Below are 13,847 nucleotides of genomic sequence, written 5' to 3'. Positions count from 1 at the left end.
AAAGGGCTTCTGCTAGTACAACTGTGTTGTAGTGCCTGGGTTTGGCCTGTCTTGATATGTTTCTTTTATTGTAGTGTGTCCATGTGATTTTGTACGCTTTCTGAAGATTGTCTATCCTGTCTGTGTTGGATGCCTTATTTGATCCTCCTTGTTGTATATATTCCCCTAGATACTTGAACTTTTCTACTCTTGTGATCTTTCCATATTTTGTGTGCATGGCTTGAGTATTGTTATATTTTCTTTCCATATACTGTGTTTTCTTATATGATATCTGTAGACCTGTTTTGATAGAAATTTTATGCTTCTTGTGCTTCTTGTCTATTAAGTAATATTCCCAGGTCATCTGTGAATGCCAAACATTTTGATTGTTCTGTTTGCACATGTTCTTCCTAACTGAATTCCATTTACTTTTTCTTCCCATTTTTCAATCATTTTGTCCAAGATCGAGTTGAATAAAAGCAGAGAGAGCCCATCTCCTTGTCTGACCCCTGTACTTTATTATTATTATTATTATTATTTATTTATTTATTTATTTATTTATTTATTTATTTATTATCATTCCGGCCATCTATGGACCACGTTTTACAGTCTTTACGTTATTTTTCACCAGTCCTGACTTCACATTCTGCCAGTACTTCTTGATCCTTGCACTGACTTCTTTCTTCTGTTCTTCTGTGTAGATTATTATTATTATTATTATTATTATTATTATTATCATCATCATCACCAGCTTTGTGGGTCAGTAGGACTCTTCTGTAGAAATTTGTATGTAAGAACAACTGTATTCTAGAAGTTGGAAGACTTCAGTACAAGATAAAATAACAGTTACATTATGTACCATATTTTCTTAAAATCCAGAAAAGCTAAGAAAATGTACAGAATCTTTCCATGCCAGGAAATTTCTTTGAGGGTAAAGAAAATTTTCAGACCAACTTAATTCTATATCACTTGGAGATGGTATTTTAAAATATGAAAATACTGCGAGAGCTCTTTAGTTCATTATGGCATTGTATTCTCCTTTCTAGAGGTATGTTGGGCTAAGGATTATCTGTTGTTAGTCAATACCTGGGATTGCATGTTCAGAGTATCCAGCATGTATGTATTTAGACATGAAAAGCAGTATAATAAGGCAGACTTCCTCATAACTGGGGCACCAATCAATAAGTCACTGCACATATTGACTCACCTATTTGATGTCCAGAATAATGATAGATTGTCTTTTGGTGTTTGACCTTTCTTCTTACTGTATTTATGTAATAACCTTGATTTGACTTCTAAATATCTCCCCTTTCTTTCAACATTTTGCTTTGTTGTTGCCACTTCTGATTTATCCTCGGTAGCCCTGGATTTGTTTGAACACATTCAGCCCAATGTAGAGTATATTATGTAGGGTTGCCAGATATGAAAAATGAGAAATAGGAACACATGTATTGACACAAACATTTTTATTATTATTATGATTATTATTAAGAAAAGAGCGCACAAACGTGCATAAAATTGGTATACACTGATCGAATAGATACAAAATACATTATTCTTTGCTGTATTCCTTTAGAGTCTTGTGTCTCTGTGTACAAAATGTAAAATAACGTTCACACACTTCGTTGCATAGTTTGCATAAGCAGTCTTCATCTGGGTCGTGGAAATGTTTTCATGCACAATTTATGATGAAATCCACGAACAGATAGTCTAGTAATGGTACTTTGCAAAACCTGGTTTGGTCCACTCCATCTTCGGTCTAGCATGGCTTCTGTTATGAAAAATTCTGGCCATATTTCTTCTTGTTTTTCTTTTCTTTTCCTAAGGACTTCTTCTGCTTGTGGTGTAGATGGTAGCTGTAGGATGTACCTCGTATCTTCTATGAAAAAGCATTCTTTTGCAAGCATATACGCTAGTCTTGACGGTGCTGTTATTGCTATCCCCAGTATTCTTTTCAGGAATCTGGCTTTTACACTTTCTAGGGTTTCTAAGTCTGTCATAGTAAGGTGGTCCCAGATGAGATGAATACCATAGGTGAGAGCAGGGAGAATTTTGCTGCGGAAGAGAAGCATTGCTGATTCTAGCGAGATCATTACCTTTTGTTCAGTTACTTTTGATTCCATATTGGGACAACACCAAGAATATGTTTGTATATCACTTACCTGAGATATTTGATATTACACAAATAAATTACTATTTTTCATTTGAGCATGGACTTTTCAACACATTTTTATTAGGAAATACTGTCTTATAATCATTATAAATGTACAGCTCATTTTTTAAATTAGATAAACTGTAGATCTGTTTTGCTTACCCTTCCGTGTAATGTTCATTATATAGAGGAAATTCTCTTTGTTAACCCGACAGTGTGGAGTGATGTGTCTGCGCCGCATGTGCATTATCGTTCCATCTCTTGAGTTTATTTCGAACAATGTCCGAGGTCTCTTAACAATTATGTGGATAAAGTTTCATTCTTTCATTTCAAGTATCTATCGATCCATTTTAACGATTTTTTGCCAAGTTATTGATGTGTAAAATTCATTGACTATTCGCCTGTGTACTTCTGTCACAATGGCATCGGTAAACAAGGTTAATTTTTCTAGCGATGCTATACAAGCCATGTTAAACGAGTGTTTTAGTGATTGCAAGGATAGTAGTTATAATTTTAGCGATGATTCTGATTACAGTGATGTTGATATTGCTGAATTAGACCGATATGAGGATGAAATGATACAGAAGAGACTGTTTCAGACATTATTTGTGCTAGATGTGGTACTGCTGTGTGTAATTTTTACTGGGATGACATGGACAATTATGTAAGAATTAAACATTGTAAGGTTTTTTTCACACCCTGGTTTAGCTCTAAATGTCGTGCAACCAGGGAAGTCTTCCAAACGTTCCTTTTTCACTTGAACTCATCCAGCTGATGGTAATGGAAACAAATCACTACACTTAGTGGTACATGAAGTCCTGAGGAATGTTATTTCCATTTTGATCTAGGGTAAGGGAGTTGATTCCAGTCAATGAAAATGGAAGTATATTATCTTCGTGTTGATGGGAAGAGTACAGAGATTAAAATGTTTGGGTCTTCTCGAAAAAATGTACCATTATCACACCCCTATTTGATTCATAACTTTAGACAAACTTGAATCCATATGCATATTACCTCACTTTAATGACAACGCGACTAAGGACACTATATGATGGACCGATGGAAATTAACAGAGATATGGTATCGAAAAACAGTTTGGTGCACAGGTATGCTAGCCTTCAACTGCCCAGTGAAACCTCCTCCCGTATCCAATGAAGGCTAGATTTTTAAATGCTCCCACCCAGAAGGGTTAATTGAAAATTTGATTTGATTTGTTGAGAGAAGAAAGTCATACTTTCCGTTGGCAACTCAGTTAAATGTAACTTAACAGCTTTCAGTTTGTTGAACACACAAGGTAAACATAAATATTACATATGCACAGTAACGTGCCTGTAAAAAGAACCCAACACATTATTAAACAAAGAATGACATGTTTTCTTCTTAAAAGAAGGAACAATGGTTTTTCAAAGACCACACAGTGTATGCTGGAGTTTCAAATTCCTAGGTGTTTGGACAGAAAAAAACATAAATATGTCCAAATATTGTAGAATTGGTAGAATCTGATGTGATCCTTTTAAGTACGAAACATGTCATTCTTTGTTTAATAGTGTGTATTTTTTATTCCTTGTGTAATACTGTTGTTTTTTTTTACAGGAATGTTATAATGTAATATATTTTAACTTATGTGATCAACTGACTGAAAAGGTGTTAATTTAAATTTTATTTGATACACTCATCAGTTCAGGTACAGCCATCTCTAGTGTTGCAGTACTAGTTTACTTGACTTCAAATGTTCATTTCTGTCGTCGCCAGTGGAATAGGTAATTTGTTGCTAGATTCAGAAATACAAGTCGTCGTACAGTTGTTTTTGAAACTGGAACATTTGTTGTATGGTTTACAATATGCACCTGGAATAAAACAGGAAAATTTTCCACTGTTCTGTTTAAAACTGGACAGGCAAGCCCAAGTATAGGTTCAGTGAAGAAAAGTGGCCATCCAGAATCCCATCAATTTTTGTGCCCAAAAGAGTACTCAAGACTTAGATTTCAAATTCTTCCATTACTTGTGGAACTTTTGGGACTTGGGAAGGCTAAAAGTTGCATATAGAATTGAAAGTAGGTTATTCTCAATAGTGTACAAATATACTCTGCCCTGCTTTGACAGTCCACTCTGACTAGCCCTTTGCTAGCTCCTTCAGTGTTTTACTCAAGGTCTTTTCTGCGATTTGCGTATCTTAGTTGGAGGAGGGCTAGTCTCAAGGTTGTTGGCTTATATGTTCACTGTTCAAGAGGTGCGTCACATTTACTGGCACATTTAAGAAACTCTGATCTCTCTAAACACCAGTATCTATTGTACGGGTGTAAAAAGTATTATTTTTCTTCTTACTTTTTTTCGAGCCATCGAAGAACCACTCAAAGTAATTTAATGATATGACTACTTATGCGAGTTATGGAGCAGTTTTTGTTTGGCAGCCTCCCTCCTTTCATCTGACCAGTTCTTCTTGCTGCTAACCTTCTCCTGGTGGAAACCTGTGACGCTAACTGTTGATTCCCTAAATAGATTCTTGTCTCTGATGTTCATTATTCGTATATCCTTAGTCTCTTGGGAACATTTCAGGTTTGTTTTAGGTCTTAGATTAAAAAAAATATCAAAGATTTGTCTAATTTATTGGAATACATTCTCTTCATGTTTCCATAGAATATTGAGTTTATTTTCCTCATAGTATCTTTGCTATTTAACCATAAAGCTCTTCTCTACTCCAAAATGGATAAAATACCAGTTTTCTCAAACAGTTGGCCCTGGCCGTAATTGCTCGAGTTGTGGTTCGATCCATTTTAGTATCGGGAATACATGTGCAAGATTTTGGGAACGTAGGAACAAGTATCCATCGAGGGTGGGCCAAATTGCCGAAATGTAGATAAAAATGCAAATATCTCAAACGGTTTGTTTGAAAGCAAAAAGGAGCGATTTTTCATCACTTCGCTAATTACCTTGCACGAGTATTGATGAAATGAAATGTCGTATGGCTTTTAGTGCCGGGATATCCCAGGACGGGTTCGGCTCGCCAGGTGCAGGTCTTTCTATTTGACTCCCGTAGGCAACCTGCGCATCGTGATGAGGATGAAATGATGATGAAGACAACACATACATCCAGCCCCCATGCCATTGGAATTAACCAATTAAGGTTAAAATCCCCGACCCGGCCGGGAATCGAACCCCGGGACCCTCTGAACCGAAGGCAGTACGCTGACCATTCAGCCAACGAGTACGAGTATTGATGAACACTAAGTTAGGTTAAAAACCGGAAGGGTTAACAGTTCGTTTCGTCATTTAGGTCCTTTGGCATTTCCACTGTTTTCAGCCTCAGAATGTATTGATAAGCTATGAAGTCCAACTTGGATTTGTTAAAATTCTTTGTTTAAATGGGCAATATCTCAAACGGTTGGTTTTAGAGCTATAAGGAGTAAATTTGGACCCTACCTGAGTACTGAAAGCAGCCATCTTCGAAAAAATTAAAAATGATGGATGGTCACGTGATCCTCATTTCCCTCCTGATTTACCTCTGCCTTTTTTTTTTCACTACTTCATCCAATTGTCCTTCGACTTGCCTGGGAAAAGAAAAAAATCTGTTCCATGTAGTTCCTAATTCTGACCATGTTCAGACACACTGCTGCATATGGGCACTCTGGTTTAATCACTACATTATAGTGTCTTAACTTTGCTCTTCTAGAAGTGGATTTCTTGTTATGTAAGTATCTGGTGAGTTGTAATGCTGTTTCCTAATTCTCTTTTGGTTGGCTTCATTTTCTAATGTGCTACGATGAATTATTTCTTCAAGGTGCCTGAATTTCTTGACCTTGTTTATTTTTCCATATTTAGTCTTCAGCTTTTTTTGAACACCTCCTTAATATTAATGAGCTAGCCTATTTGGTTTTCTCTAAAGATATCTGTAACTTAGTTTTCTCGGCAGTGTGTCTGATTAACCCTAGAACTGCTTCAGGTTTATCTGTCCAATACTGCAGTTCTTTGTTTTATTTTTCCAGAAGTAACTAAATAACTGTTTTACTAGTCGGGTTTCTGGCAGTCTGAATACATGACGGGCAATTCTCTTCTTCTGCATTGTATCTATTATTGATTCGCTTTCACGATATACCAGTTCATTGGGTAATGAACTCCCTTGGCCATCAACTTGGTGTTTCTTGTTGATGATTGTCCTGATGATCCTTCTATCTACCTTCTGCAACTTATTGGTTGTTGATTTAGTGTTCAGCTTGAAGAGAGTTTCACTAGCATTTGTTGCTTCAGATTTTACAACTGTATTGTAATGTTGAAATTTAGCATTCATGGAGAGAGTTTTTTTTTATAAGTTGACCAGGTGATCTTTTTTGTTATTATTATTATTATTATTATTATTATTATTATTATTATTATTATTATTATTATTATTATTATTATTTCAAAAGGCTAAGCCTTGTCTTTGCAGCCATTGTTTCTTTTCCTCGGTAGTCCTTTACATCTCCAAGGAGGAACAATATCCTATCTCACTGACCCTATTTTTATTTGATTTATCATCAACAGAGTTATTACTTCTCCAATTACAGATGATATAATACATTTTTGAAATAAAATGTTAGTGGTCGTCCCATTGTTTTATTCCCTAAAATCTTGCCTTTGAAAATATTTTGTAAAAGAGTATTGTGCCTAAATAAGTGTTCAATTAGCTTTGCTTTGCATTTTTCTATGATTTTAACTACTTGTCTTCCCCGTCGTATTTCTTGCAGAACCATCTCATTGCTTATCCTGTCAGTCCAGTTAGTTCTGGTAATTCTCCTCCAGAACCACATTTCTGCTGCCCCAAGACAAGCTTTCCTCAGTTTGCTAACATCCGCGTTTCACACCCATATGTTGAGACACTCCATGCAAAGGTTTTTAGACATCTCTTTAGTGTGAGTGTTGATGCATCTGTTTACCAGAAGGTTCTTTTTATTTTGGAAAGCATTCTTGGCCAATGTTATTCCTTCCTCTCTTAATTCCGTTGAGACATCTGTTGTTTTTCTCAACATTATTACCGAGATAGCAAAATTTGGCTACTTTAAGTTGCCCTCTGCCTATTCTTAAATCTGTCCTTCCTCCACTTCTTTTCTTGTCTATAACCCTGACTTTTGTCTTCTTGGTATTAATTTTTAGCTTGAGCTTTGTTATCTCTTGGTTTAAGACTGTAAGGCCCGGTTTATTCAATCTCAGTTAAAAGATCACTAAAACCCTGTTTGTTAACATAGTGTTAAAAATTTAGCAGCATGTTAAAATTCTTGCGTTTATCCAAACATTTCCTGGGGAAATGTTAGCTAACACGGTGTTAACTCTCAAAAATCTCACGATCCGTGAGAATCTAGGAGGCTGTGACAGAACCATGCAGTTTTTGTATATTGTCAAAATTTTTGTTCATTGCCCTTCCAGTCAAGCCCTACTTTGCACATTGCTTTAAACAGTAACTCCCAATGAACCGTATCAAAGTCTGGTAGGTTATAGGCTGAACTACTGTTTGGAAGTGGGGTGCTATGCCACTGGTGACCTGGAAACGTATGAAAAGCCACAGATTGTCTTTAACTTGTCTAAATGGCATCGTCTTAAACATTAAGGATTAACTAAAAATTCACAGGATGAGTGAATTCTCTACTGAATCGTGCATAATGATATTCAACAATGCAAGAAATTTTCTTCTTTCAGGACCCACATAGTCACTTACTATTTGTAAGGTGATATCTTTCTTGAAGGATTAATTAATTAATTAATTAATTAATTAAAAATTAGGTCAATAAATGCTATGTTGTTATAGTCCACCCAGGGGACATGTTCATTAAGGCATAGTCTTTATTGTCTATAATTGTTAGGTTCATCAGTTGTTTTTTAATAGAAGCCTGTTTCAAATTGATTTATACGATATGATATAAACGTCATAATGATCAGCATTGACAAATTTTAGACGTTAAATGGGGTAAGAGTGGGTTCACCTATTCAATACGTAATTATCAATGACAACATAACTACATTCTCATTAAAATATTAATGGGACTAGTTTCAACCTTATTTTTTTGTCACCCTCAACCATTACAGACCAAAATTACCATAATTAAAAGCACTAAAAATGCATGACATCTAAAAAATGTAAATGAAACAGGACACTTTAAAAATCCATGAGATGTTGGCGTTGTTGGTAAAAAAATTGTTGAAGAGTAACTCCAATGTGTCTCAGTTGATGTACACTGAATGACCAAAAGTCGCGGGAAGGGGTTGTGCCACGTATGACCCGCGGGCCCTCAAAACGGCAGCGATACGGCGAGGTATTGACCCTACAAGTGTTGAAATCCTTCTGGAAGGATCTGGACCCACGAATCTTGCAATGCTACCCACAATTGGTCTTGTGTACTTGGTGTATGGTTCATGGAGCATACACCAGCATCGACAGCATCCCATAAATGCTCGATTGGGTTAAGATCGGGGGATTTGGAGGGCCAGTGCATAGTCGTAACTTCACTGGAGTGCTCCTCCAACTACCTGCGTGCCACCACAGTGGTAACATGGCATCTTCATCGGGGTACTCTATGGCCAGAAAGTGATGCAGATGGTCTGTACGAATGTCCACATAACGTGCAACTGTCAGCGCTCCCTGCAGCCGGACAATGGGGCCTAATTGCGACCATGAGAATGCCTCCCAGACAAAAACTGAGCCACCTCCCGCCTCGACACAACCTTGTTGACACATAGGATCCATAGCTTCATGGGGCATACGCCACACTCTCACGCACCCATCAGCTTGATACAACTGGAACCGGGATTCATTGGACCGTACCACACGCTGCCACTGTTGCATGGTCCATTGCCGATGTTCTCTGGCCCAAGCACGTCGTTAAGCTCTGTGTCGAGGTGTCAGCAAAGGAACACAGTTGGTCGTTGGCTGGTGAAGCTTGTGAAGTGCAGTTGCCTCTTTACAGTCCTGGTAGAAATGGGTTCCTGACTCCCAACATTCAACTGGGCGGTAGCCCGTTGAGCGCCTGTGGTATGGTTCTGCGTAGGCAACGTAATGTCTCTTCCTTAAACACCTGTGGTCTTCCCGTGCAGTGGTTAGCTTGTGTGGTAACATTCTCTCTGCGATATTGAAGATCCACCCTCGAGACTGTTGACCTCGGAAACCCACATTAGCGTGTAATTTCCGCAATGCTATGACCCATGCACCGTGTGCTGATGATCATCCCATTTTCAAAGTGGGTTAACTCACGACATGTTGCCATCTTCATGTCACTGGTGTCTGTGACAGACTGCTGAGCTACGCCGCAACGCTCAGGGGTCATACATGGCACTCAAACAGGACACCCCTTCCCGTCACTTTTGACCCCTTATTGTATAGTATAAAACTGTTCACTAAAGCTACCAACTTCTTTGCTGTATTAGGAGGCATGTACTCAATACTGTTGTGAGGATACTTTGAAAAATCACGATCACCCTCTTCATTGATCACCCCTACATCACTGTTTTCACCACTGTCTTCCACTGCGATTTTCTCCTCCTCACTCAGAAAATTCTCAGATTTGGGAACACTAATTTCATTACAAGTTATTGGATCGTTCTGTATTGACGGTTTTCACTTTACGAAGGCAAAATTAAGTGTGTCCTCCTAATTCAATACATTATATAATTACATCATTAGATGGAGTAATCAAATGCAAACATGTTTCGACTCGTTTGAGCCATCATAGTGAAACAAATGGGTGGGGGGTTTAAAGTAATTTACATAATACAAGCTAAAAATGTGCCATAAAACATAATGAAGGAACAAATGAAAAAAAAAGAGACATGACGAAAATAAAAACAGCACAATATACAATATTTAAATCATCATATGGAGGAATAAACAATTTGCTGCGACAAAATTCAGTGAAAAAGAGGTTAAAACAAAACATAATTGAATCTATAAACTGTGTTAACCTACAAAGAAAACAAATGATAAAGATGGAAACGAAAAATAAGTGCACATAGCGAGGTTGCCGACCTCTTAGTATAAAAAATTTTCACTTTCAGAATCAGTCGACAAATCGTCAATATCGCCACTGTCACACAACTGTCTGTAAACGTTATCAGTAGAGCCCGAAAGTTAGGCATTTATTTTTGGTTAAAATAGGCAGGCAAAACAGCACTTGAAATACTGAAAATAGGCAGTACTGTAATTAAAATAGGCATTTATTAGGAGTGAAAGCAAAGAGGAATCTCACTCATTATTAATGAATATATGTATTTTAAATATTCATTTCTTTATTATCAATTTATCACATAATTAGCGTACTTACTCTTACTTTCCTTGGTTACAAGCAACAACAAGGTGCTCTTTCAAAGTATCAACTGTCATAGACAAACGATTGTCTGAAAGAATGATTTTCATCATGGAAAAGGAACTTTCTACTTCCACTGAAGTGATTGGCGCAAATTTGAAACAAGCTATTTCGGAAGGACACATGCCAGTTAAAATAGAATTTTCACCTTTCAGAACATCACAAATGTTCTTCATTTTTTCAATGTCCACATTAGCACTCAGAACACGTTTACACTTTTCACTAACACTGCTTCCTTTTTCTCCTGTGCTTGCAACAGTTGATTTACTGCATCTTCAAAGATTGCTATAGATGATACCAGCGAATCATCTCTTTCCTCCAACTTCAAGCATGCTTTCGGTATCACACTATAATGTGCTGATATAAATGCCAGATCACTGTTAAGCTCTTCATGGTCCAACAACTTTTTTACCTCGCGAGACGAAGCAACTTCGTCTACCGATACGGCATGAAGTACCTCACATATCTTGTCCAAATTGTTGCTGTAATATATGACTGGTGAGATCCAGGTTCCCCATCTGGTGAGAACTGGCTGTGGAGGTAAAGGGAGCTCTGGTCCCATGTCCTTGAAAACCCGGATTCGGGAGGGTATTTTAGGAAGATTTTCTTGGTATTCGAAACTAACTTATCCACGTGAGGGTACAAACTTTTTATCTCTTCAGCAATTCTGTGCAGTTCATGGGTTAGACATGTGAGGTGGAGCATTTTAGGAAAGAGAACTTTCAAGGCTGTAGCTGCTTTTTTCATGTAAGGTGCTGCATCTGTGACAAAAAGTAGGACATCATCATGCCGTATTCCATCCGGCCAGAGTTACATTAATGAATTTGTGAACAACTGTGCCACTGTGGAACCATTTGCTCACTCCAGTCTTCTTATGATAGGTTGGTTTGCTTTGCTTCCATAGTTCCAATGATGACGTTGGGCATGTAGCGTCCCATTGCATCCGTAGTTTCATCAATGGGGATCCAGATCTTCTTTTCTGCAACTCTGCTTCGAATCCTCTGCAGGATCTCTTCAAAGAAGATATGGAAATACGGAGTCTGAGAAAGCTTTACATAGATCCAGGGAAAACTGAGATTGCCTGATGGATGTTGTAACTTCTGTTGATATTAAATTGATCTTAGAGCCAACAATATTTAACCTAGACTTATGTTTCATTGTTGTGAAATGTTGAGAGGTATAAAGTACTTTTTTTCGTGATTAATCAATTTTTCACAGATTTTGCAGAAGAGTACAGCTCCATCAGTAGAAAGTGTATCCGAACCGAATTTGCGAACATAGCCATGTAATTTACCATGCAACGGTGAAAATTTCGGCATGATAAATAAGTCAGTGCGAACATCCGAGTTGCCTTTAACAAGTTAAACAGTAGATTTAACAGCTTTTTTTATGTTTGACCAGTTAGACAGAGGTGATTTCCTCCCTTCCTCTGCATTATCTTGTCATTTTGAAGTTGGGAATACCAGGTAATTACGCATTGTCACAGCAAAAGGGGTGTGAGGCAGGAAAAGAGACGTACTTCCATCATCCTCTCTCTTTCCTGGAATTCATTAAGCTTGTGCATTCCTTATGAAGGTTCTGCTATTTACATAGGTTAAATGAATGGGTTGAGAAAATAAGCTTTCCAATGCCTGAAAGCAAATAAACGATTTACAGGGAACAATATTCTAAATAGATATCTGTGATGGCAATATGTTATTTTATTTGTGCAACCTTTTTTGTCTTCGATGTACGGAAATTTATTATGTGCTTTTTAAAATGTGTAAATTGTAGAAGAAAATGCATAACGATCAAAAAAGGCAAAAAAAAGGCTGTAAATATTAAAATAGGCAACGGAAGCCAAAATAGGCAAAAAAGGCAAAATAAAAATTGTCTCTACACTTCCTAAATGCACGCAAATATATTTATCTCTGTCTGATTCTTCAGTATATCCAGTCAGATAAAAAAGGCATTTTGCCTAACTTCCGGGCTCTAGTTATCAGGTTCCATGCAGCAACTGGTGGATGCCATGTCGGTAACAATATATAAACACAACAGTGACTATCTCCAAAGACACAGCAGATGGCAGCACGGAACAGAGAAATGTCCAGGCTAAATACTGCTTAAAGTTCGGTGTTATTTTCGCTCCAACGTACGGAATATATAACCTTGAAGTTTTGTCGGACTATTTCGGCATGGAAAATTGACTGTCGGATTCAGTCTGACATTGGACCCCGAAAGGTTAATGTATTATAATATTACATTGCAAGTATTTCCCTGGTATTGACTACATTTTTATGTACATATTTTGCACTTTGATGTTACATAAAAATGTGGGCCCTGATTGTAACTTGTATTTATGTTGTCAATAATTTCACTTGTATTTGTGAGAGGTAAAATGACAGCTTTCTGTTTCTTCCCAGTTAGTTTGTAATCCATTTCACTATCATTGCCCTCACTTTCACAATCAGAACTTGTGTTAACTCGTACATTGTGCTCTCTTCCTAATATGTTGTCCTCTATCTTTTTATGAACCTTTTCTTTATTTGCTGTTCTTCTTGTGTTTTCAGTGATACAAGCCCTCGTGGCACTAGTCAACGACCCTGAGCCAGAACATCCATTAAGGGCCGATCTAGCAGAGGAGTTCCTAAAGGACCGCAAGAAGTTTATTAAGAATGCAGAGGAATTTACCAAGAAACACAGCGAAAAGCGACCTTCCGACTAGACAAGAGGCTTGCATGTCGTATCTGTGATAAAGAACAGGGGAAAGGGCGGCTTCGTCGCAACAGACCAGGGGTCGGTCTCTGCAAGACCAGCCTCTCTCTGAACACAGAATATTTTAAAAAATATGTAAAAATGTGAAGGAAGTCTTTTTAGGAAAAAATTTATTAAAATTGGAATCTTAAAAGGGGTATATTATGAAGGATGGGAAGAAATGGTTTCGTTTTCCTGTTAACAGTGTGAAGAAGCAAATAATCAACTAATTGTGTAAATTAGTTGTTCGTTATTTCTCAGGAGGTTTTTTTGGCTTGTGTCCTGAATCATTTTTAAATAAATGTAAATACAATAAAATTTAAAAAACTTGTGCATTTATTTGTAATGTGTTGTTATTAGAGTGAACTAAAACTATTAGAAGCGTGACTTATTTTGTGTAGGTTTTCTCTCTCTCTGTGATCGTATTCCACCTTAAACTGCCTTTGAAACGACTGGAATGGATTGCAAAGATCGACAAAACCCCTAAAGTATATTATAAGTTTAGAAATTAAAAACTGTTGTGTTCTTTGTATTTGTTCATTGCTTTTTTGCTAGTTATGTAATAACTTGAGATGTAGTCATCCTGGAGACATTGCAAAATTTCAGGTACATTAAGAAACAGCAGGCTGTTTGTACTCTGATGAGAATGTTTCCTTAGT

The 13,847-nt window shown here is 37.2% G+C and overlaps 1 protein-coding gene across 1 annotated transcript in view; it reads left to right on the top strand.

Moving 5' to 3' along the window:
* LOC136886340 (ubiquitin-conjugating enzyme E2 L3) overlaps positions 1–13,527 on the top strand; it is a 45,374-nt gene extending 31,847 nt beyond the window's left edge. The window contains exon 4 of the mRNA XM_067159075.2: positions 13,005–13,527. Coding sequence (XP_067015176.1) covers positions 13,005–13,159 — 155 coding nt within the window. The 3' untranslated portion in view covers positions 13,160–13,527. The remainder of the gene's footprint in view (positions 1–13,004) is intronic.
* The last annotated feature ends 320 nt before the right edge of the window (positions 13,528–13,847 follow it).

Source organism: Anabrus simplex, chromosome X, assembly GCF_040414725.1.
Source record: "Anabrus simplex isolate iqAnaSimp1 chromosome X, ASM4041472v1, whole genome shotgun sequence".
Lineage (NCBI taxonomy): Eukaryota > Metazoa > Arthropoda > Insecta > Orthoptera > Tettigoniidae > Anabrus > Anabrus simplex.
Note: the sequence above shows the minus strand (reverse complement) of the source record. Positions and strands in the feature narration are given on the sequence as shown.